We start from the raw sequence: 22452 nt of genomic DNA, 5'->3' as shown, positions 1-22452 counted from the left end.
AAATTTCCTCTCTTGTGGATCTGTACTCTTTTTATAATACCTGTATTTCATGGCAACTAGGAGCAAGCTTGTCAGCTACCACAAAAATCTAGTTCTGAGAAAAAGCCTTATCCCAAATGTTTTCTTAACCTGAAATGTACCAACTATCACTTATGTCATATTCCCACTTCCGTGAAAATTTTGGGAAACAACTTGCTGCATCACACCCACAAAAGTGAGAGCAAAATTGCAAGTGACCACATCGTGCTTTGAAGGGGCTGAAGCAGATGGCATTTGGGGAAGTTTGTAAAAAGAAGACTGTGTAGTAGCACATGGGGGAAAAAATCAAACCAAACCAACAACAAAAAAAAGGAAAAAAAAAAAGCACAGACGACAACTGAATTTGCAGGAGGGATTCTGAAAAGAGTTCTGCTAGGGGGTGAATAATTAGCTCTAAGATCAAAAGAACTGCTAACGTAGCTGTTTCCCTTTCGAGAGGATATGAAATAGCAATAGTAGTTGAGTGTGAATCCGATTGTAAAAGGAAAATGACTTTGAGTCAAAAGACGAGATCTTTGGGAGTTTTTGGCCGCGCTGCGGTGCGGTGCGGTGCGAGGGGGCACGGAGGGTGCGGGAGGGGATGCGGGGGGCACCGGGCTGGTGGCGGGGCAGCAGCGGGGTGCGGGCTGCGGTCCCTGCAGAGGATGTGCGGGCACTGCCAGGGTCCCTCAGCATCGCTGAAGTTCACGGTTCGCGGCAGGGCCACGTCGGGGCTTGGGGAGGCACAGACGGCTCCGGGAGAAGGGAACGCGATGGTCTCAGGAGTCTTTTCCAACCTAATTGCATTGATTCGGTGAAGTGTGGTGAGCGTGCGGGAGGAAGCGAAGGGCAGGCAGGGGCGGCGCACGGGGTGAGAAAGGGCTGACAACAGAGGGAGGGCAGCCCGAGCCCGGACCCGTAGCACCGTGCTGCGGCAGCTCAGCTGCCCAGGTGGGGGGGCCGGGCCTCGTCCGCCGCTCCCCGCCCGGCTCGGGTTACCTGGGCGGGCCGTCCCGCGGCTCCGCTCTTCCCGTCTGGCCCGGCCCCTCGACGGGAAGTGGGAGTTGGGAGTCGCGCCGGGCGGCCGGAGCTATGGCTTTCCAGGGAGCCCCTGTGCGGTGCCCGCTCCTCCTCGCCCTGTGCTGGGTGGTGGCCGCGGGCACGGCAGCAGGTAGGAGCGGGAAGGGGGGAAGGGGAAGGCAGGGGAGGGGAGCGGGACCGGCTGCGCTCCGTGTCCGGCGGGGCCGGGGCTGGAGCAGCCGCTGCCGGGCTCTGCCGTGCGCAAGCCGGGCGGCTCGGTGCGCACATGGACACCTGTTTAAGTGAAATGCTTTCGTTTTGTAGTAGAAATCGCCCGAAGCGGGTCGGCCGTGTGCGAGGCAGCGCCGGCGCTGCGCCCTGCCCTGCTCTGCCGCTTACCGGGCGGGGGGACGGGGATGATTTAAACCCGCGCTCCTCTCGCAGTAAGGCAGCGTTCGACAGGGTCGGCAGAAATCTTTTAAGCTCTGCGTTCGGTTCCCGGGACTGTTTCTGCCTTAAAACCCGAAGCAGAAGCCCGCCGCCCTCCTCCCGCTGCGGGAGCGGGTCCGCCGGGTGCGGGAGCCCGGGGCACCCAGAGCCCCCCCGCCCTGGTCCTCGGCCGCTGCCTTCGCCCTCGCCCTCAGTATCCCCGCTTCTGGAAGCGCGAGCGTTCAGCTGAAGGAAAGTTGCGTGCGTGCCTGTGAGGGTTTCAAAAGGACCCGTGCTCGAAGCTTTATTAGTTCTTTCTCTGCTCGTGTTATCCAAAAACGCAGTTGCAAACTCTAGAGAACTGTTATTTTTCAACTGGCTACAATTCATATACAATGAAATCAACCTTCAGAAAATGCAGGAGGACAGAATACAAATGTGATGTCTTTTTTATTACTTTAGGACACTTGGACGGTACTCGAGGCAGGGGATTTGTTAATGTTTCCACATTAGGGCTTTTGGAAATAGTATGTTTTCTATGCTGGACTGCCTCAGCTAATCTCTGCTGATTACTGCCGTGCTTTGTTTTCTTAGAAGCACCACCGTGGTTTTGCTTTTTAAGAGTGAAATAACGGCTTGCCTGCATTTTGTAGGTGGTCACTGAGTTGTTCTGCTAAAATTGCAGTAGAAATTATAATAACAAAAGTATTACACTCTATATTTTACACAAAAAAAAAGGTATGAGACTTGCCAGCCTATGAATAAAAGCTGAATGTAACATTAAAGCATGAGCTTCAGAATTGTATAGATTAATCAAAAATCTACTAGACTTAAACTTCTTATGCTAATGCAATTCACTGATTTATTTATAAGCTTTGAATATTCCCACTTTGTGTCGTCAGAAATCTGCAGACTTAAGCACAATGACTTCAATCAAACCTATTAGAAGAAAATGTTCAGAACTTCAGAATAGCAACCAGGGATGACACTGTAATATTTTTAATGGTTCATGGCTTTTGTAGGTAATTAAGAGTTTGATCACGAAACCATCAGATGCTTGGAGATGTGTAGTCTTGCTGAAAAAATACATACTTATTTTTTAATATGATCAAAAGGGCTTAATATTTGCAAATGTAATGTTCTGATGCTGTTCCTAAAACCCGACCTAAGTTTTTTTAGTGGAACAGGTAATAGGTAAAGATGGTCTGACTACGTTCAGTTTTCTGAACCTAGAAGTGGAGACTTCTCTGCTCCTGGCATTATCTATAAAACAGAACAAACAAACAAACAAAAATTCTGAAAGTTTTAAGTATTTAAAAAAATTAAGCATATTTGGACTAAATCAGTAAATCTTTGTAATTTTTCTCATTTTTTGTGTGAGCATCCATTATCTGTGCATACACATGGACACACAGATGGCGATAATGTCTGACCTCTACCATTGCCTATCCTTTAACTATGCAAAGTTTGAGAAAGCTGCAGGACTTTTATCAGTTTCCGTCAAGCTTTGGCTGCTCTGACTCTCAGGAAATGTAAAATAATGGTGTCATGGACACTTTGACTGGAATTCTTGCTCAAGGAAGCTCTCTTGCTTTTTCGTCTTCCCTTTTCCTTGTGCCAACAAAAGGAAATGAGTCTACAGTGTGATCTGGATGGGAAAACTGATCTTGACAGAATTATTCTGCCCTCTTCCTATGTGTTGCTTTAAATGTTGGGATGGGTTGAGCTTGGTTTCCTGGAATGAGCAAGACCAGCAGCACCAGTTGATATCTGTTTGAAGTGTTTGTGAAACTACTGAGTAACAAGGGTACTCTCTGTCCACAGACAAACAGGTGGTGGTGCCTCAGCAATGGTATCTGTAGGTACCCTGAGAAGGAGTCTCATTGGGCTTCTTGTTTAATACCTTCTCATAGTACATATTAGAGTAGCCCTTTAAAAAAAAAAATCCACCCTCATTTTCCTGGGGAATTCCCAATTTGTAATTCTTTCTAAAATTAATGTCTGATACAGCTTTACTTTTTCCTGGCAGTTTTCTATTTTCTGCTGTATTTCCCTTCTTTGTTTTCTAATATGACCTTCAAGCTGTATGACGGGGTCTTGAGTAGGTGTTGGCTTGGTGCAAGAGAGTAAGGAAGGGTCAAAGCACAAACAGATTTATCCCAGCAACTCTCTCTGAGTCATGGCTCTGCTTCTGTCTGGCTTTGGGGGAGGTGAAAAAATGTATCTCTGTAGTGTGCCAGCAATAAATTACTACTTGTCCCACGCTGTTTTTGCTCACTGTGCCAGAACATAGCATTAAAAGTTTAATAGGTGAGTAATTGAAAAAGTAATGTGGTTTCCAAGTTGTTCTGTAATGTTCTTGCCTTTGCAGTCTTTGCTTAGATTGGACTAAATTGTGGTTCTAACGTACAACTGTTGCTTGTAAAATTTAATTGCTTGTCTTTTTAGAGATTTCTCTTTAAAACCTCATTGATGGACAACTTTTGGGGAGAACAAAATATTAATTGCTTAGCAAAATCTATATAGTGTTTTTACTAAAGTTTTGGCATGTGTGATGCAAACTGACAGCAGAAAAAGCCTGAAAACTCAGACTTATCTTCCCTCCACAAGCATGAGCTCAAGTACCACAGCCACTATGTTGTTGCATGCTGCAGTTTCTTAAAAAATTACTTTCCAGTTATTTTGTGCATATTTAAAGTATTGATGGATTGAGGTAACAGGAATACTAAAAACAATCTAATGGGCAGTAGCTTATCTGATATCAAATACAAGCTGACGAAGTCGAGAAGTTATGTGTGTTCTTTTTTTCGTTGGAAAGTTAAAAGTCAATATTACTAATGGTAAAATGTGGACCAATGGGGTTGTTACACTGGTAACTCCTTTCTTCTAGGAGCAAAAGTTCTTCCACCTCCATCCAACCTGGACTATTCATTTATCCAAATCTGCACTCTGAACTGGACATGGAACCCCCCCCAGAATGTCAGCAGTAGCTGCAACCTGGAGTATTCCAGTGACATCGTCATTAACGAGGTTCCTCAGGACAAAACAGTAAGTACATCACCTCTTTAAATCCTGCTGTGCCCTGGTAAGTGTCTTATTGGGATAAAACTATGTGTGTGCAAGCATATATATATATATAAAAATATATATAAGCATATATATATATAAATATATATATGTACAGTTTTAATATAGCCTTTAATTCTTGTCATGGGATCAAAACATCAAAAATGAGTCATGCCAGTATATGGGATCTTCAGATCAGAAAAATCTGTCTGTGGCTCCCTGATAATGGAGCTGCTAATGGTAACACAGAAGTACCGTAATAATAATGTGAAAAGTCTTGTTTCAATCTTTGCTTATGCAGCTTTCTAGAAAAAATAAAATATATACAGGGCAGTCTACATCCTTAAGACTTAAATGGGAATTTAGGTGGGAGTGGCTGGTGCCCTTTACTTTGAACTCAGTTTCAGAAGGAGACGTGCACATTTAGCTGTGATTTGACAGCATAGCATCTTTTGGAGGTAATGCCAAGTATTAACATTCCCAAATTTGCCCTGTCCCTGTGCTTACAATTATTCATGGGGGTTTATGTTATGAAGACAACATGGAGCATATTTGTTCCCTGGAATGGAAATTGTAAAACTTCTTGGGTTTGGGCTTTTGTTTTTCTTTGTTAGAGGGTTTGCAGCCTAGATGTGATCCTTGCTGTGGTCAGGACTGAGAGTAGCATTACCATGGTGCTGAAGGAGTCATAGGACAAATATTTTTACAATTTATTGCCAGTAAGATAATATATCCATAATTCCAGGCCATGAGAATTTGAAGCCTTGAATACACACCAGCTGTGGGGTCAGCAGTGCTGCTATTTCAGATATGGTTAAAATTTATATGAAGCCTTTTGCAACAGTCCTTTGTTGTTGAGCCCTGCTTTTACAGCCTGATGCCTCTTCATGGTGACTGCTGTCTTCTTTCTCACAGCTCCAGGATATCCTGGACATGAAGTAAGGCTGTGGTTTGGCCAGGTTGGATGGAGTGTTGAGCAAGCTGATCTATTGGAAGACAGGAACCCATGGTAGAGAGGTTGGAGCTTGATGATCTTTAAGGTCCCTTCCAACACAAACTATGATTCTGTGGTTTCACAAACAGCTGAGTTGATTTAATGTCACTACTAGAAGAGTGATGTTTCAATTTTGACACCTCTTTCTCTAATGATCTTCATTGGACCTTTACATGAGCCAGTTGAACCTGCTAACTCAGCAGAAACCTATTTACCTTTTCTGATGGGTTCCCTAACAAGTAGAAGGTCACCTTGGTTAATCAGCTGAAGGAGTTTGTGGAAGGGTCTAATAGATGTTAAGGTCAGCAGCAGTGAAAGAGCTGAGGGACAGCAGTTTCACAGGACAGGATGCACCCGATTGTATCATCTTACTGTATCTTTTTTGCATTACCGTTCATAGAACCTACTCTGTCTATTGCTGTTTGGTTTATTTGCCCTCTCATTAGTGTCAATATTTAGTATTTTTTATACACAAGTGGTTACAGCATTCTTTGGTCATAACAAAGATATTGGGTTTGTATCTAGTTTCCAGTTAAGTAAAAGACATCCTCCTAGCCCAACAAAAGACACTCAAAAAAGTGTGTCATAAAAGGCTGAGCCTTTTTCTCACACGAACATGTACTCTGTTCTGCAAATGGAAGCTCATAGACTACTTGAGCTTTATGTGGTGTTGCTGTATTTAATAGCCATTTGTGGGTTTGTTTTGATAACTTTTCCTTTTGCTCCTTAAATCCATGCAAACTCTTGTCATTGCTTTTTGGTTGTGTCTCCAAATGTTTTTTCTTCTGTTTGTCACACACTCGTGTGCACATACACAGAAAGATGAAGGTTAGATCTCTAAGCTCCTGTTTATATAGCCATAGTATAAACATGTTTATTTTGCATTATCCATGAGGACTTGTTCTAGGATCATTTCCCCCCGTGTTATACTTGTTTTTTGATCTCTTTGTAGCCTTTGCTCATGTTTGTAGGCCACAGGAGTAGCAGTAGTTTTCCTTAGTGAGTTCTGAGTGCCCCTGATGAGGAAAAAGCAAAGCCAAGCGATGCTGAGGCTTCCCATGTTGTCAGACACTGATTTATGTGGCTTTGAGCTGCAGTCTTCCTGAGGGGCTGCGATGCATTCTTACAGGAATTCCCATGTGTCTGAGATGGTGACATATGTTGTGGTTTTCCTCTCCCGATCTAAATGCAGGAATGGAGTAAGAGTCTCTTCCGTGTGACAGACGCGTTCTTGGATGAGGAAATGCGTTTCAAAGTGAGAAGTGAGTGCAAGCATGATAACACCAGTGAGCCCAGTCCGTGGGTGGAGACCTCCCTTCTGCCAAAAGGTAACACAAGCAGTGGCCAGACCTGAGGAGACATGGCTTTTTCTCTGCCATTTTAGCAAAATATCATAGAAATATATCATAGAGAAATACCAGCTATACAGGCCCATTCAATTGATAGGGCTTAAGGAGAATGATTATAACACATTTAAACACAGCTGGGGTCTCCTGAGGCTTAAAATCTTATGGACAAGCTTGTAAAATTTAAATACTCTCCCAAAATAACGATGTGGTTCCTGTCATTCCTTTTGTCCCTGCTGTGTGGTGGTTGTGGGATAAGAGATAACTTAGGTTGTATTAAGCCTGCTGCCTTCATGACTAACACCTTAGTCAGCTTATTTTATATGATTTTCCTGTACAAGCAAAAGTCCCTAAAATAACCCTACATTTGTACATGTTGGAGGAAAGAATTTAGCAAATTTAACAACTTGTTGAACAAAAGACTTAAATAATTATAGTAGGGTTCTGTCTTTTTCAAAAGAGATGACTGGGGTATACAAAGCTGTGCATAGCAAAATGAGTAGAAAAAAAAGTATTTCTGGAATGCAGAAGTAAGGGGTGCACAGCAAAATTGTTAGGAAACAGACTTTGAGAAAGAATGTATTTTGCTGAATGCTTGAAGTTACGATATACAGCAAGGACACAGAGCCTCTTGCCTAAAAGTCTGTCTTAACCCGGGAGCATGACTTGATGTGGACAAAAACCACGTGTGGGTGGGAGAATCAGACACCTTATCAAGCCTGTCAGTGTGTCTGCCAAAATGGTTTTCTGGAAAAATCATGGAAGCAGATTATTAGGACAGCATGTACTAAACATGCTGGGGCTTTTATAAGTCTGTTTGCAGATGAAACTTTTTTCAATACTTCTTGGAATAGCAAAAGCAGTTTCATTTCCCTGTACTCTTAGTTGAACTACCGAGCTTGTATTTTCCCTGAAGTAGCAAAGTACATTGGGGTTTAACACGCATTTAATTTTTGGTTCATGGATATGTTGCTACTTGTTAGAAGGAAAAAATATCCAATATGCTGTAATAGGATAATACAGTATAAAGAACCAGTACCATTCAGAAATGCAAGATTGAATATGAAAGACTTTATTCCATAATTGCTCTGCCTGGGAGATATATGGACATCTCTCTTTACAGTTGCTGTGCACTTCCTTGTATTTATGTTCTGTAATTTGAGTTTTCCATATGATGAATTTGAAAGTCTAGAGGTATATGGGTCTCAAGTAAAAAGTCAACTTACCCAGTGTTGCTTTTGTCCGTGTTTAAGACCTACAGGCATTTCCATATTCAGAATACCAAGAAACTAATATTGTATCTGGAGAAGATAAAAATAGTCAGCATTTCATTATAGTTTATGTTGATGGCTGTAATAGCACTAAGCTTTGTTCTAGTTTTCCCTGTAATTGCCAGTTACTTTGACTCCTATTTAAAGTATCTGTCATTTAATAGAATAAAATATTTTCCTGACTCAACACCTTGTCCTTAGCATCAGGTAACTCTGAGTAGTAATTCAGACATGGTGAAAACTGAAATTTACTGCTGTGATTGGCTTGCATTTAGAAGTTACTCTGCTGAGATTTCAGCTATTGCAAGCCATCAACAACTGGAATTCATCATTTGCTGTGCTGAGACAGCCAGTGTAGTCTGAGAGATAACCAACCCATTTTTGCCTTCCGGACAGTTTCAGTTGTGTAAAGATGGAAAATGGGGGAGAAGAATTTGGCAAAATAAATCTTAGAGAACCTTTCCAACTTGCCTTGTAGGTATTCCAGGTACTGCTGCTGTTGACTTGAGCTGTGTTTGGCACAATTTGGAGTACATGGTTTGTACGTGGCGTCCTGGGGAGAATGTAAGCAGTGATACCAACTATACCTTGTTCTACTGGTTCGTATGAGCTTTTTATTCCCAACTCAGGTGCTTTAGTGCTAATCTTTAGTTTTACATTACACATTCTACTTGTCTACTTCCTCTGTTGCTTGGAAGGTTCCCAGAGCATTGTGTCCAAGTTAGTGTTCAGTCCTATTGAACTCAAGGTTCCAGAGCCTGCTGTGGCCAAGACTTTTTGGGAACTTGATATAACTGTTACATGAAGCACTGTCTTCTTCTGTCACCCATTTTAACATAACTGCTATTGCTTTCTATTTTTATCTAATTGAGCATTTGATTTGAAGAGGGAAGAATTAAGAATTAAGCTAGACCAATATATTAATTGCTTTCTCTGCAGTCTGACAAACATGGACTGTTCAAGTCAGAATCACTCACTAATGTACATGTCAGCTCATAAACCACTGGGAGATGTTATGAAAGGATTAATAACTCTGAGCAGTAGTTTGGTTTGCATCTTCGGTATCTTAAATAACAGATTCACCTCTGAAGTTATGAAGAACATCTTTTTATCATCATCATCATCATCATCATCCCTGCTGGCCAGTGGATTGCCATAAACAGTGTCTTGTTCCAAAGGAGCAGAGTTGTGTGAGCAAACTCTTGGCATCAGTATCTGTACATGCTAATCTATGCATACTTCTGCACCTTGATAGGGCTTGTGAAATGCCAGATTGCATGAGCTTCTGTAGAAATAGTGAAGTTTTGTTTTTGAAAGCCCTATGTAGTAGTTTTAAATCATGTTTCTGTCTTATTTGAACTAACTACATAAACTTTTTCCTATTCCTCTCCAGTAGCAGTGTCACAGGCTGTTTGATTCAGGAAATTTTGGGAGCAAACAGCAGAAAACTTGATGCTTTAGTTAAATACAGGGGGATTGTTTGTTCTCTCTCTCTAGACTGCTACTCAGAGAAAGAAAGAACAGAACTAATGAGGCATTTAAGATCTGAATTTCTGGGTATATGGATATTTACTGGAATAATGCTTTAGATTTGAACTATATATTTTGAACTTGCCCCTTAATTTTAATGGAAGATGCAGCTGCAGTGACTGCAAAGTGTTTTAATTTGTGCTGCTTAGAAAGAAGAATAATTTTTAGATTTTAAATCCAAAAACTAAAGAAGCACTTTATTTTTAGACTGAAAGATACATTTTCCACAGTGCAGGTGAGGTGGTGGTTTGTTTTGGTTTTGGTTTTCAGAAATGAGTAAAGAACTGCCGGAAAAATTATTACCTAGTTCCATTCTACGTTATTCTTTGATGTCTTCCTCTAAAACACTGCCTTTTCATCTAAAGTGGATGTGAATATAATGATAACTTAGAACAAATGAATCCAGCCAGTACACAGTAATTCCTACTGAAATGGAGGCATATGAGAGCAGGTTGATGCATCTGCACTGAGCTGCCTGCTCTGAATGCCTCTGCCCTCATCAGCCCCAGGGCAGGGAGGTGGGACAGGTGAATAAAAAATGGGTCTGTGCTGAAAACAGGACAGAGGGTTCAGCTTCCCGAGCCTATATATTGAGATATGAAGTAGGAGAATGCCATTCCTTTTGTGCTCCTAAATGAAGCTCTGATTTACTCTATATCACTTTTAAATAAATAAACTGTTAGGTTTTTGGGGAGGAAAAGCTCCTGGTATATGTTCATTGGGGCTTGGGGAACAAAGAGAAGCAAGGAAAAAGGTTGTCATGGCTTCTCTGTTATTGGAAGTGAATACTGACATTTTGAAAAGCAAATGCAGGTAAATAGGTGAAACTCGACCATCTCAAGCAAGAGCTGTGGTACCTGAGGCATAGCTAAAGGAGATTGATCTGCTCATTCTGTCACAGAAGTGAAATTCTCTTGACAAGAAATGGTCCAAATTAGTGTGCTTTCTAAATACTTTTTTCCTTGAAATTGTTTTCCCGTTTGGATAATGTGATCCAGAGCTGACAGCAGCTATTATCTTTGATGCTTTGATATAAAGCAACCCTGCCTCTCTTTCTGCTCAACACTTATAATATTCTTTATAAAGCTTGAGATAAATTAGAGGCTTCTTACTTTGCCCAGCTTTACTTTTCTATATGCTAAAGCACAGCTTTAATGCAAGATCAGTCTTTAGAATTTGTAACATGGGTTTAAAACCAAACCTGTCCCTTGCTGTCCTTTTCTTCTGAAGTTTACAAAAATAATTTTATTCCTATAGGTTTGATGGCTTGAAAAACCCAAAGAAGTGCAGCAACTATTCTACAGACCAAGGACTCTTTGGATGTGTTTTCAATTTTACCGTTCCAAAAGTCACCAATACTTACCCGACTATAAGTATTTTAATTAGAGATGACTCTGAAGAAATTAGACCTGTGTGTGCAAGTAAAAATCCTACCACCCTTGGTACGTTTAACACCACATCATAAAAAAATAATTAAGAAGTTTGGTAGTATATTGCTGTGTTTGAGAAACTTGCACCTGATAAGGTGTGGATGAGACACCATGATTAGATGCTTCCTTCTTCTACTGACCTTTGATTTGAAGTGATACAGACAGGGTTTGGTTTCCGGGGGGGTGGGTGTTAGGGGTGGAGGGGTCATTTTCCATTCACTTCTACTCTTATTCTTTAGTTGGATTTATTCTTTTTTTACTTTCTGCTGCTAACTTCTTCCTCTTTCTGTTCCTAAACTAGTATAAGTGTCCAACACAGGACTTGAACAATTTTTGTAAGCATTGAAATAGACTTTTGAACTAATAGTGCCATTTTGCCTTTCAGTAAAACCTGCTACACCAAGTCAAGTGACATTGTCAAAGATTAATGATAAAATAGATGTAAAATGGAGTGAATCAGAAACCTTTCCAAAAGGCTGTTTGCTTTATGAAGTTAAATATCGCAATAGTGATTTGGACACCGGTCGGATAATTCCAGTAAGTTTTCATTCTTGATTTTTTTTTTCCTATGTCTCTTTCGTAATTTGTGTTGATATTTGCAGTAACTCAAATATTTGCTGTTGCAATTGAGCTGTTAATATGCTGCATGTGCAGCGCTAGCTGGAAGTGTTGCGTGAATGTAAAGTTTTTCTCTCATACAGTCGGTTTCTGTTATCATACAAATCTTGTGAATCCTTCCCATCATTTGTTAGGGCAAAACAGTAATGTGTAAGAACAGTCTGATAAAGAAGTATATACTAAACTATCAGGAAATGCACTGTGGTGCCTGTGCCTGTTTGCTTCTCAGTGATATGGGCTTTGGTGTGTTGGTGTTGGGTTTTCCTGTCGTGGTCAGATGTGGTCAGATGGGAGCCTTGTTTTTGAATGGTGGGACCTGATTACTGTATAGGAAAATCAATTGCTGGTGCACACAAGAACACAAAATGTCATACAGAAAAGGGAATAAAAAGACTGAAGATGGAGGGGAAGAAGAAAGAGGTGTGCACTCTGAGACACACTGATTTAAATGTACATGTACAAGCACTGAGTTCAGTGTCTGGATATACTTATGCCTGTATCTGTATTGCCAAACAGACTGTACTTTTGATCAGAATGGTAAACAGCATAATAAATGTCAAAGTAAGTGGCAGTCTTCTCTTGTGGAGCATATTTAGTTGTTTAGTCTACCCCAAACTCGAATGATATCAGCAATCCTCAGGAAACTGGCGTTTTGGATCAAAAATAAGTGATGTTGATACTATCTAGTCTGTGTGCCTCTCTGCAGAGGCATCACAGAACACTTTGGTATGGTCAAAGTTAGATCAACATTGCTACCCTGACAGAGAGGAAGGCTGTGTAAATCATAGATGTTTTCAGAAGGGGGGAAAAAAAAAAAGATTAAAAAGGCACCATTCCAGACACTGAGTCTTAGTTTAATCATTGATGCCAAGTGCTGCATGATAGATGTAGCAGTGAATGAGATTAAATGTTAGCTTTGGAATCTCTGTTTAAGCAGTGTGCTATTTAAGCACTTTGTCCTTTTTTTAATGAGGTTCAATAGTCATAAAAAGATGTTCTGTCAAAACACTCAGAATACATTATCTGCACAATGCAAATAGGCTTGTTCATGACTGAGAATACATTGGTAATTGAACAGAGCAAATTACCTTTTGTTTTTACCTTAGTCTGAAGAGAATTCTGTGTCGATTTCTGGCATTGATCCCAATAGCAAGTACATCTTCAAAGTGAAAGCAAAGCCAAAGCCCGACTGTTACAGCAGCGAGTTCTATAGTGACTGGAGTGAAGAAAAGAGCATTGGTGAGAGCAGTTGTCCCTGTGTTTTGTTGCACTTTGTTCTTCATCTGTAAGGCATCTAATACCTTTTGTCTGCTAAATAAATGGGAGTCAAAGATCATCCTCCTATGTATCTATTTAATTTTGGGTGAAAAGAGGGCAAGAGAGTTCTAGTCCTTCAGCAGCGCTGTCAGTTCCTGCCTGTGCTGCTAGATTTGCCATCTGTGTAGCTGGGCAATGACCCCTTTCCAGTGTGGTCAGCTTTTCAGCCCTGTATCTTGGTGGTTTGCATTTTCTTGCCAAATATATCTACATTATAATCCCATTTTTGAAAAACAAGTCTGTCCTTGCCTACAGAAGTGATAGTGTATTTGAAAAAGCATTGAATCTATGAACAAATCAGAGAATTAACTTATTTGTTGTCATTATTCCTCAAAAGCCTCTCAGAACATCCCTAAGTTTCTACAATTTTTGTTTTCCAGGTGAGAAGAGGGACTCTACAATCTCTTTGGTTCTAATAATCACTATTCCATTAATAGTAGCAGTATCTACAATAATTCTACTGGTCTATCTGAAAAGGTAAATAACGATCTCCCTCTATTTGCTGCTGTCTTTGTCAAGAGTGAAAATTATTAAGAATCTGTCTGTGTCAACATTCCCCCTTCCTTTTGGTTTGGGGAGTGAAAGTAAGAAATAAGTGCAGTTACACAGAGAATGAAGGCTGGCCAGTGATGCCAAAGCTGAGCTCACAAATCTTCTTGAGTGTACCCAAATATGATTTTCAAAGGGTGATTTTTAAATTAATGTATCTCTCATCTAAATATTTTATTTTTAATTTTATGAAGGCTGAAGATATTAATTCTTCCACCAATTCCAGACCCTAGAGAAATTCTTAAGCGCATGTTTGGAGAGCAGAATGAGGATTCCCAGGTTAGTAAGAAGCTGTTGGGCCAACTAATCTATTGAACTGTGATCTCTAGGCTTGCAATTTTCTTTTTCCTACTACCTATGTCTATCTTATAACTAACTATGTAAGTAAGTATATCATATGAAGATTAAGTATTTACAATAGTAGGAGTTGTTCAGAAACAATTACCCAAAACTGAGATTTTCCCCCTTTGCATATCCTTCTCTAGTTACACGAGTAGAATTGCATTATTCTCTTATTTCAGACTGCTAGCCCGTTAAATGTGTTTCAGGTTGGTTTTCTTTAGGTGAGGGTTTCCTGATTATCAGGATTCTTTTCCTGTGTGGGTTTTGGTTTGAGGTTTTTTTGTTTGTTTTTGCAACTCCCATTAGACGACTTCTGCTGAACATTCATGTGTTTTTCTGCTGGTTGCTCATATATATGATACCAAATGAAGCTATTCGTATTTGACTTCCAGAAACTTGTATTTTTAGCATTCTCACATTTCTCATAGTCAGTTAGCTTTGGAGTAAACCAGGATGTTTAGCTTCTCATTGGCAGAAGAACAAAACTAGCTATAGCCACTCCAAGCTATGGTGCCTTATTTCGGGAAAAATAAACATAGTACTGATTATGGAAACTTATTTCTAAATAAATGAATCTCAGTAGTCCTTTATAAAAACCCTAAGGGAAATACACTGAGAAGCCCTAATTTAAGCAGTGTATGTTGTTCTCAAAGATGGGACTCCTGGCCATGAGGGCTGTAACTATGGTAGCTGTTACACTTTGCTGTGCTTTGACAAGTGCACGATTTCTCCGTGTGCTCAGTGAAAACCCTGCTGAGTGTGTACAGCCTCACTTCTCCATCCTCCTGCCTGAGCTTTACCCCTTAGCTATAGTTGGAAGCACTATTAAGGTGGGGACCAACATTCAGTTTCTCCTCTCCAGAGAGAACAACTCTTCTGTCAACCAGGCCTCAGGCATGTCTCCAAAAAGTACAGTTTGTTACCCAGCTACCTTGGCCTTTTCACCATAATATGGGGTATATGTTGTGGAACATGAGTCTTGTCTTATTGGTCTGAAAAAACAACACTCACCATGAGGAAGTGCTGTTAAAAATGTTGTTCCTCTCTTTCAGAGCTATGCAAAGGATGATTCCATGAATGCTTACGACAAGTTAATTATAGAAGAAGAAATTCATTCTTTAATTTTAACAGAAACTTCGGAGACTCCTAATTCGGAAAAAGAAAACAGATGAACTGCGCTTTATCAGTGAAAGAGGAGGAAACTCATTCCTGCTCATACCTCAGGTGACACTGTAGATGTGAAGAGGCCCATGAGACATTCAGCTCTCACCTCACTGAGTCCTCCTCTGATCCACAGGAGATGCATCACTAACTGTGGCTGTTCTTCCATCTCTCTGATCATCCAAGATCACTCCAGAGGAGCATGTACATAAATCCTGTCACTGCACTGCAGCATCTCCCATTCTGGCTTCAACCAGCTCTGCCCTGTTACTTGTCACTTGCACTTGTGTTTGTGCCTCATAGGAGACTGTCAGTGCATTTTTTTGGAGCAAGCACTGTGACTTCTCTGAAATATTTGTCTCTGTTTTGCAGTAGGTGAGATAAGGTTCATGTACAGTACATGGCTCATTAGTGCTCTTGCATGGAGCTGCTGCCAGGTGTGGTCCCAGAGCACAGACTGTTTGTGGATGGCCCCGTGTGTGCCTGGGCACTTTCCGGAGGGCACTTAAGGACTGACCTTCTTGTGTTTCTGGTTGATGTGCATCAGCTGTGGCCTGGTCAGATATCTTAAAAGAGGGTGGTTTTTTTCTTTGAACATGTGTATGAAAAGCCTCTCTGCTTTCCAGCTGGTATTCAGAATATTCATAGAAAAGGCTTAGTATTGTATCCTTTCAGTGACCTGTCCTCAGATGCCTTGCCTTCATGGACTTCTTGGGTTAATTATACTTTGTTTCAAATTATATAGATATTTTTACCTGTGCTGTGCAGTGGCAGATAACTGTATTGAGTCTCACCAGACTGTGATTCTACTTTGGCCATATTGGCCTGAAAACATGATTTTTGGAAGCAAAGTCATCCTGAGTCTGTCCAGCAGAATTACCAGGATGGATGCTTGAGTCAAAGGAGCTGTGGTCAAATTGACAGCAAGTGTTAACCCACCAAAACTGAAATAATTCAAAGGCTTCAAGACCCATCCTTACTGCCAAGCTGATGCTTTTGGGAGAAGGAGGGATAACAACCTTGGCCTGTTTTCTAAGGGATAAGTTTTATTATTTCTGTAGTGATGAGACTGTGATTTGAGCTTCCCCTCTAGGAGCTTAACAATATAAAACAAGGTGCTGACTGGACTTCTAAAAAAAAAAATTCTTCTATGTTTTACTGCAGCAGGTTGATTTTTTTTTTTTTTTTTGTCATTAATTGTTTTGCTTATTTTTTGATGGTTTTGTTTTGAGGGTGCTTTACCCAGTAAAGCTCAACAGATGTTTTTTGGCGCAACTGTGGTGTTTCTCTGCTCTGAATTCCAAGCATTAGTTTCCATCCTGTGCTGCAAGGGTGGTAACAGCACCTTAATTGTGCAGGAGGAAGAAAGTAATGTAATGAGCAGAAAGGGATCCGTGGAAGCCCTTATGGTTAGTGTTCAGGAATTTCTGGCTCCTCCCAGCTAAGTGCAGACATGTTAATCACTGATATGGTCAGTCTTAGCTGACTGGGAAGAGATCTCCTGATAAGTTTGCTAGGAACAAACTCTATAACCACTCACCTCTTATAGTTCATCCCTGTTCTCAAACTCCAGTCAAAAATCTGAAACAAAATGCTACATTCTTAGAACATAATGTTCTGTGAGAAGCAGAACAAATGTGCATCCTTTACCCACTTGTGTATGCCCTCCTCAATAAATTCAATTCTTTCCCCAGTCCCTACTGAGCCTCTCAAATATACAGTTTCTTCCACATTCTTACCTACCTTCTGTTAGTGGTAGAAAGGGGAGGAGAAATGTAGCAGAACTAGCAGACTCAATATTAGCATTTAGCTTTTACTTACAGCAAGGCTGAAAAAAACCCCCAACATTCTAGAAATTGATAAATGAGACAAAGTGAGAATAAAGCCTCAGGGATTTGAGTGAGATAAAACTCAGGTTATAAAAAGTCAGTTAGCAGCACTGTGGGAAGTTTCAGAGGTAAAGGAATAGCGTGGGGGAGAGAGTAATTAAATTCCTGTGTCAACTTCATTCCCTCTGCCCTGCAGCATTTATATCATTATAGTGATACAAATATTTTTTCAATCTACCTCATCTAGAATGTTGCTCATCACAGACCACTAGACAAACAGAAATGTATGATTTCAATATAAGTAAGCATAACAGTGTAATGTAAAGTTTTGTGGCTTTCAGTATAGCCCTCTAGAAAATCAGTGCTTTACCCTAAATCCTTTTGACTTTTGTGCTGGTGTTTATGGTAAACCCAAAGTTTATTGTTTCTTAAAAAATCCAAACCAACAAAAAGACCCCAAACAAATTCATAAAGCCAGAGCAATAGAAAAAAACCCAGATGTAAGCTGTAAGGCCAAAAGGAAGACTTAAATACAAAGGATGGTTCGGATTGCTGTATAGAAAAGTTTTGGATAACTCTCCTGAATAACAGCAGTTGACACACTTCCTAATGGATTAATTTCTTGAGCCTGTGTTTGTGCATGTAAAGCAATTGTCTGAGTGTACTTTCATCTTTAATGTGTATTTTTTAAGGTTAGAGGGGTTTTAGCTTGAATTTTTCCACATTTTGCTATCATTTGTTTGTTCTTCATTGCAGTTACTTGATCTGTAAATTTATTCAGAGACTTTATATTGAAAAACGTTCCATAATATTTATTATGTTGTGGCATTTTGTTCTTGGGTTGAGTAGATAAACTAATATAAGAGAGATGGTGTTTTGATGGGAAACCATGTTCAAGGGTTGCAGAACCCAAAGAAGAAAAACTTGCGTGTTGCTTTGGCCTCTTCCCTCTCAAAAGTGAACTTGAGCCACACAGTCAGAGGGGAATACTATAGCCATATTTTTTTGCTGGGATAATGGAACAGAGATGGAGCTGTGAGACTTGTGCACTCTCAGGGTACTCAAGGCCACAGTATTTTCTGACATTGCCATGTTGAGACTTAATAAATGATCAAACTGGAGTTTGACTGAGAGTGCTGCAGCCTTCCCAAATATAGCTCCATAGTCCTTGCTAGCTGCTGAAGTCATTGAAAATGCCAGGTTGCTGAACTGCTGAAAGACATTATTACCTAGTTGCTGGGACCCAAATGTGTTTATTTGGCACTTGAACACATTAGTGATGGCTTCCTGAAAAGATTCAGAGGAAGAATACTTTGTTCCCTTCAGTTCAGCAGATCATTCAAAATTAAGACATAACCATGACATGACCATCCAGGGCACTCTTTGGATTCCTCTCTCCCAGTCCTCCTGTTTTGGTGGTAATGGTGACCAACAACAAATCACTTGCTGTAAGTGACTTTTTTCTATGTTAATGCATTCTGTTAAATAATTTTTCTGTATTTGGCATCCTAGAAAAATTGAACAATTAATTTCTATCTTTTTTTGTTAGTTTTAATTTATTTCAATTAAGGAATGCCATGACACAGTTGAACAGCTTTAAAGGGGTCATAAAGGAACAAGTCAAATTGTAAGCCATGGTGTTTCAGCACTTACTGGGTAGAACTATTCACAAGTTGGGCATTTCCATTCACTGGAAATTATTCAATAAGCTTAGTTCTGAGTTGGAACTTCAAATACTCAAAATTTCCCCTGGAAGGAAAACGTTTTTTTTAATTAAAAAAAATAAAGAAAAAAAAAAAGAAATTAAAAAATGCTAACAGAAAAAATTTTTTGGTTTGCAGGGTTTTTCCCTCACCCAAGCAAGAGCAAGAGGTAGGTGAAAGCCCAGGTATGGCCAGGACATTACAGGAACCTCCCTCCCTTGTCACTCTACTGCCATGGTCAGGCAGCAGCTGAGATCTGCAGGTCCAGGAATGGGCACAGTGGGGCTGGGAGGAGCAGATCTGTGGGTTATTTAAGATTCATCAAGATGATTCTCAAATACTTAGGTTTTATTCAATATTTGCAAAAAAGTTTTCTGGGGAGCAAGCCCCATGGTTTGCACTGTCAGCTGTAGAAATGCAGCCTTGAAATAATACTGAAAATCCAAATGTAAAACCAGATTAAAATCTCTCTGTTTGGATGAGCTTCCTGCAAGCTGTCTTCAATCATGGTGATAGCAGGAGACTTGAGATAGTTGATGTAACTGAATCCATGCTCTCACCACAGCAAAGCAATGTGGGTTTGGGTGGGTGGCACGGGAGAGACAAACTTTCTCTCAGGTCCGGAAACTCTGCCTCAGTTTTGTAACATCTGAGAGCCTGAAAGCTTGGTGATGACTCTTGGGGGTTTTTGTGCAGCTGTTTTTTCCCCCCTCTCTTTTTTTCCAGTTATATTGGTTAGGTTAATGAAATCCTTTCTCTTTGCTTTTAGACCTTGTAGAAGCATCCTTTTGACAGCTGTTCTCTAATTATTGCCAAGTAGTGTTCTGAAGGTAATAATTCAGTGGGGAAAACTGTAAACTAGGCAGTGTATTCTAGTAATAGTCTCTGTTCCTTGTTTTGCTTTTGCCAAAGTACTGCAATTATTTTGATGACTCTTGCACAAAGCATCTACAAAGAGAGACTTTCCAGTTAACCAGTGCTTCCAGTAATCATACTCTTTGCTTAATACATCAGTTTTCCTCTATTTAATTTAGCTCAAACTGCTAAAATGGACTTGGCTAAGTGCATGATGAAATTAAAAGCTTACTGAGAAAGAGGTTTTGTTAAGCTCAGGCACTGCCATTTTTTGGAACTTGGGTAAAATTTACAAATTTAGATCAAGTGTTAGGGGCAGGAGTTAAGCTAATGCTCTAAAATTAGAGCTGCCCCTTCATCTTCTGTGCTGAAAAAAAAAAAAAAAAAAAAGGAAAAAAACCCCCCAAACCCAAATAGGTGTGTTCTCCATGTTATTAACAAAATGGTGTGTGCAATAGGCAGCCTTTCTTATTGATATACTGAAATTGCTATCAGCAATTTCTGTCTGTTTTCTCCTCTGAAGCACTAGAACTTAAGGCACTTAGCAATGTCATTGCTGCTTCTTAACCAGTTTTCTTGTAGCAATAGGAACAAAATCCACTGATTTTTTTTTTCTTTTTTTTTAACAGCAAGAGATCACCAAAATTAGCTTGTTTTGCCTCTTGGAGCCTTTCTCCCTCCTGCACTTCAAAGCCTCTTAGCCTCACTAGTTTCTTTCCTTCACACAAAATGTCAGTGTGGAAACTTCAAAAATGCCAGCTAGGTACTCTTAAAAGGTGTGAAATTGCTCAGTCCTTCAAATGTCAAAATCAGCTACAAGGAAAGCTGTTCATGGTATGGCTATACAGTTTTAATGTCACACCCTGTCATGTTCTAGGAGAACATTGGTCTGTAGACACTGACAAGAAAGATGAATGGGTCTTAACAAAACGTGTCTATCTGCTTGTAGATAAGGGGAATAAGAACCAATCAGCAAAGAGAAGGATTTTGGGGAGTTCAGGTAGCCTGGACTAGATGCTTCTTTACCGAGGTTATGCTGAACTTCTCAACTCTTCAGGCTTAATGAGGGTTATACATATTAACTTCTATGCCCAGAGTGGGCTTACAGCTAATTTTAATGGTCATACATTATGTGTAACGAGGGGGAACACACTTGTACCTTCCAATTACCTCAGGCAATGGGGAAGGGGAGAGGGTGGTATGCAGCTGGGAAGTTGGGATGAAAGTGAGGCTGTATCCCTTGTCAAACTGAGAAAGTTTTCATTGGGCATTGCCTTAATGACCTTTCTCCCTTTACCTGGATAAAGCTAGAAAAAAAGGTAAAACCAAAAAGGCTCTTCTGTCTCCTTTGTGGACACTAACCTCCAGCAACGTGACTTTTCCTCACAGTACCCTTCAGTACCTTGGCAGGTACTACGGCAGAGCAATTAGTTGACATTTTTTCACAGCTGACTTTCATAGCACTTTTCTTGCATTCAGACTTTGTGACTTGTTTTCCTAGGAGGTAGAAAAGCTGGCAACATACCAGGCAGAGAAAAGGGCATCTGCCTTTCTGTACATGGGACTTCAAGGACTGTGTTTGAGCTTGGTTTGGAGCAAAAACCCTGTTTCCAAATCCTTGGAAACACTGAGTCATTTCGTTTTGTGCGTAATACTAATTCTTTTGTTTATGAGCTGTATGTAAAATAGTATTGGTCATCTCTTTATTAAAGCTTCCTTATAAAGGAAGATTTATCAGGGCACCTGCTGCTGTTTTCTTCCGCTGAGTGGTGCCAAGGCAGAGCATTCTTGGTGTAGATTTGTCCAACTTGTAAAAAAACTCTAAGTGTCTCCCAAATGTTCTGTCTCACTGCTGTTTCCTCCTTAACTCAAAAACTCCCCCACAAACTGACCTGAATTGATTTTGCTGCAAATTGAGTTGCCTTCCCCTCTGTCCCCCCCTAATCAGGGACCACAGTGGTTCAGCATCTGGTTTGCACTCTGCTCACGCTGTCCTGAGTTCTGTTCCTGCTCTCTTCTGCTTTGGAGAAAAAAAATCAAAACTGAACCTTTCAGTCTTATCTCCTAAGTTATGTTTTCTAAATCATTAATCATTGCCATTGGTCTTCTGTAGAGCTGAGAGTGTTGCTCTTTAAGCCAGGCTGCATCATCCCCAAGCCAGCAGAACAATTACCTTGTTTGTCTCTTGGTCCTCTTTCCCCAACTTCCTGCAGAACTAGTAGCTGCTACTTTCTTGGCAACAGCTCGTTGTATAGCTGCTCCTCGGTTTGTGGCTTTCTATTTCTGATTTTTTTCAGTAACACTGCTGCCCTGTCAGCTACTCTTTACTGCAAAATTGCTTTCTCCTGCCTAAGAGGAATGCTTTTGACAATTTTATTGGATTGTATTTTTGTGTTGCTCTGCCAATTTGGAAAACTGGTGCAATTTTTTATATTCTAATTGTGTTTTTGAACATCCTTGCAATCATTCCTCCTTGGGTATAATCCACAGAGGGTCGTTTTTCAGATGAGCAAATTGTTTAAAATGCTGAATAAAGCTGCTAACCTGACACATTCCTGCAGAACAGCAGCGTTTGCTGTCCTGCTGGGTGGTCAAGTGCTCTTTAAGACTTCTTTTTTTCAGATAGCTGCATACCCATCTCAGTGATTAATTTGTATTTCCTCAAGCTGATTAGAAGGATGTTGCCTCATATGTTAGGTCTGTCCTAAAGGGAAACTGGACTTCTTTGGTACAAGCTGTTCTTGATGGTTGGTAAAAACCCAAGGAAGGGATTAAAAAACAAAACTGTTTACTTTGGTCCAGAGTTACTCTAGGGAGAAAAGCTGGGCAAATGGACCAATAATTCCTTGGATGCTTCCTTTCTGAGGACAACATGATGTTTGTCCTTCAGTTTTTAAAGACTTCTCCTGTTTTTTACAGACCTCAAAGAAAACTGCCCATGTTTCAGGTTGCATGAAGTGTTTAGATCGTTACA

The 22452-nt window shown here is 40.5% G+C and overlaps 1 protein-coding gene and 1 long non-coding RNA gene across 2 annotated transcripts; one reads left to right on the top strand and one right to left on the bottom strand.

Annotated features, from left to right (window-relative positions):
- Positions 1-995: 995 nt before the first annotated feature.
- Positions 996-18041, top strand: IL13RA1 (interleukin 13 receptor subunit alpha 1). The gene is made up of 10 exons (XM_064669953.1): positions 996-1189; positions 4358-4515; positions 6720-6855; positions 8623-8743; positions 10932-11116; positions 11490-11641; positions 12829-12961; positions 13420-13516; positions 13783-13867; positions 14983-18041. Exons 1-10 carry the CDS (start codon positions 1111-1113, stop codon positions 15100-15102), a joined length of 1266 nt encoding a protein of 421 aa, XP_064526023.1. The 5' UTR covers positions 996-1110; the 3' UTR covers positions 15103-18041.
- Positions 18042-18457: 416 nt separating this feature from the next.
- Positions 18458-21838, bottom strand: LOC135421455 (uncharacterized). Its single transcript, XR_010434014.1, has 2 exons — positions 21371-21838; positions 18458-18669 (listed from the first exon to the last, which is right to left on the bottom strand). It is a non-coding gene; the product is annotated as an uncharacterized LOC135421455 (long non-coding RNA).
- Between the last annotated feature and the right edge of the window lie 614 nt (positions 21839-22452).

This window comes from Pseudopipra pipra, chromosome 13 (genome assembly GCF_036250125.1).
Source record: "Pseudopipra pipra isolate bDixPip1 chromosome 13, bDixPip1.hap1, whole genome shotgun sequence".
NCBI classification, from domain to species: Eukaryota; Metazoa; Chordata; class Aves; order Passeriformes; family Pipridae; genus Pseudopipra; species Pseudopipra pipra.
Note: the sequence above shows the minus strand (reverse complement) of the source record. Positions and strands in the feature narration are given on the sequence as shown.

What these genes read in the sequence shown, in the direction of transcription:
- IL13RA1 (XM_064669953.1), top strand. Translation starts at nt 1,111, where the DNA reads ATGGCTTTCCAGGGAGCCCCTGTGCGGTGCCCGCTCCTCCTCGCCCTG. An exon ending in AACTATACCTTGTTCTACTG is followed by an intron (nt 8,744 to 10,931) that starts GTTCGTATGAGC and finishes TTATTCCTATAG; the next exon opens with GTTTGATGGCTTGAAAAACC. An exon ending in TAAAAATCCTACCACCCTTG is followed by an intron (nt 11,117 to 11,489) that starts GTACGTTTAACA and finishes TTTGCCTTTCAG; the next exon opens with TAAAACCTGCTACACCAAGT.